Source organism: Sus scrofa, chromosome 14 (assembly GCF_054392235.1).
Source record: "Sus scrofa isolate SSC_HxYL_T2T_F1_AM1 chromosome 14, Sscrofa_HxYL_maternal_Yorkshire_Landrace_v2.0, whole genome shotgun sequence".
In the NCBI taxonomy this organism is placed as follows: Eukaryota; Metazoa; Chordata; class Mammalia; order Artiodactyla; family Suidae; genus Sus; species Sus scrofa.
The window spans coordinates 72551573-72553250 of record NC_139396.1 but is presented as its reverse complement, the minus strand read 5'-3'; the positions used below and the strand labels follow the sequence as shown (position 1 = coordinate 72553250).

The following is a 1678-nucleotide window of genomic DNA, read 5'->3' as shown; positions in this document are numbered from 1 at the left end:
CAGCCCTGACCCCTGAAAGCTACCTACATGGCATGGTCACTACCACTGGCGAAAATTCACACCCTGAACTGTCCTCAGAGCCACTTTGAAGACCCTAACTCCCAGAAACTGCCACTCCCAACATCCTTTCTTTCTTGCATCTACACTGCTCCTGGGGCCTTCACTGTCCCCAGTGTTCTCTCCAGTATCCCCACTGTCCCCTCAGTGTACTCGATCCCCACAGCCTGGTCACTGTCCCTTGAGTTCTTCCTACTTAAACTTCAGCGAAAGCCAGTGTCGCGGAGTTTGCTCATGGACCTCGCTCTTGCCAGGAGGTGATGTGTGTGTATGACAACGTGATGTGCCCCCTTGAACCAGCCCCTGGACTTTTTCCTCATTTTTGGGAGGGAGAGTTCGGGTCGCACGGTGCACAGGTCCGCCAGAGGGGAGCAGGGTTTATTCGCACTGAAGATGGCATAGGTGGCTCAGCAGGTCTAGGCGGCAGCTGGACCCGGGCCCGCCCCAGCGTCCAGGGCGTGGGTTCCCTCGCCGGCGGTGCGTTCGCAGCAGCAGGGCTCCTGTGCTGGGGCTGCGGAGGCATGTCAGGGAGACTGTGCCAGCGGAGGACGCGCTCGCGGCGGGTCCCGTCAGTAGCTCTGCTCGGTTGTCGCGGGCTCAGCTGCCAGTGGTGTGATTAGCGCCCACCTGCGCGCGATGCGGGCGCGCAGCCTCTGCAAGCGGCACAACAACAACGCCAGCAGCAGCGCGTGCAGCAGCCCGAGGCCGAGAAGCAGGAGCTGCGCCGCTAGTGCCCAGTGGCAGAGCGCGCCGGGCGTGCAGGCGGCACGCAGCTCTTCCTCCGCCAGGTAGGGCAGCAGGCGGCCGCGCAGCGCCGGGGGCGCCGCGCAGCGCAGGTCGCGGTAGGGCTCGCGCTCAGGTCGGTCGGCCAGCCAGGCGCGCAGCGGCACCAGGTGACAGTCGCAGCGCCAGGGGTTGGCTCCCAGGTGCGCGGTACGCAGCGCCGGCAGCGCGTCCAGCAGCCCGAGTGGCAGCGCCGTCAGGTTGTTGCCTGTCAGCACCAGTTCGGTTGTGTCTGGCGGGAAGGCAGCGGGCAGCGAGGCCCAGGTCAGCCCGCGACGCCCGCAATCCACGAGCGTCCCCGCGCAGCGACACGGGGCGGGACAGCCCACGGCCGGGCGGATCGGCGGCGCGAGCAGCAGGAGCAGCAGGCTCAGCGCGCCGCGCGGCCCTGGAAGGGAAGCGCCACGATGAGGCCGGCCAGCGGGCCACCTGACAGGGTTCCTGAGCGCCCCCTACCCCTCAGTCGCCCGCGAGCCTCTCCACCCGACTGCCTGTCGCGCAGGTTGGAAGTACCCGCTGAGTTTGACCCAGGTATCTCTCGACTAAGGCCAAAAGGACCGAGCACCTCCGACCCCAGACTCACCGGAGCCCATGGCGAGAGGATGGCGACCGGCTAGCTCTGGAGCACGAGGCAATGGCCTCAGAAGCAGGCGATAAGGCCGCCCCGCCCCTGCCAGGCTCGAGCGTGCCCGCGGAACCGACCGCAGCGCGGCCTCCCCGCCAGAAATAACCCGGAGGCCGAGCCCGCGGCGCAGATAGAGCGCTATCGCCAGGCCGCCGGCCGACCCAACTTCCGCCCCACCGTTTCCAGGAGTGCAGGGAGCACACGGACACCCTC

General features: G+C 67.3%; 1 protein-coding gene across 1 annotated transcript; it reads right to left on the bottom strand.

Annotated features, from left to right (window-relative positions):
• Positions 1–626: 626 nt before the first annotated feature.
• GP1BB (glycoprotein Ib platelet subunit beta) lies at positions 627–1433 on the bottom strand. The gene is made up of 2 exons (NM_001141985.1): positions 1424–1433; positions 627–1228 (listed from the first exon to the last, which is right to left on the bottom strand). The coding sequence occupies exons 1-2, from the start codon at positions 1431–1433 to the stop codon at positions 627–629; spliced, it is 612 nt and encodes a 203-aa protein (NP_001135457.1).
• Positions 1434–1678: the final 245 nt, after the last annotated feature.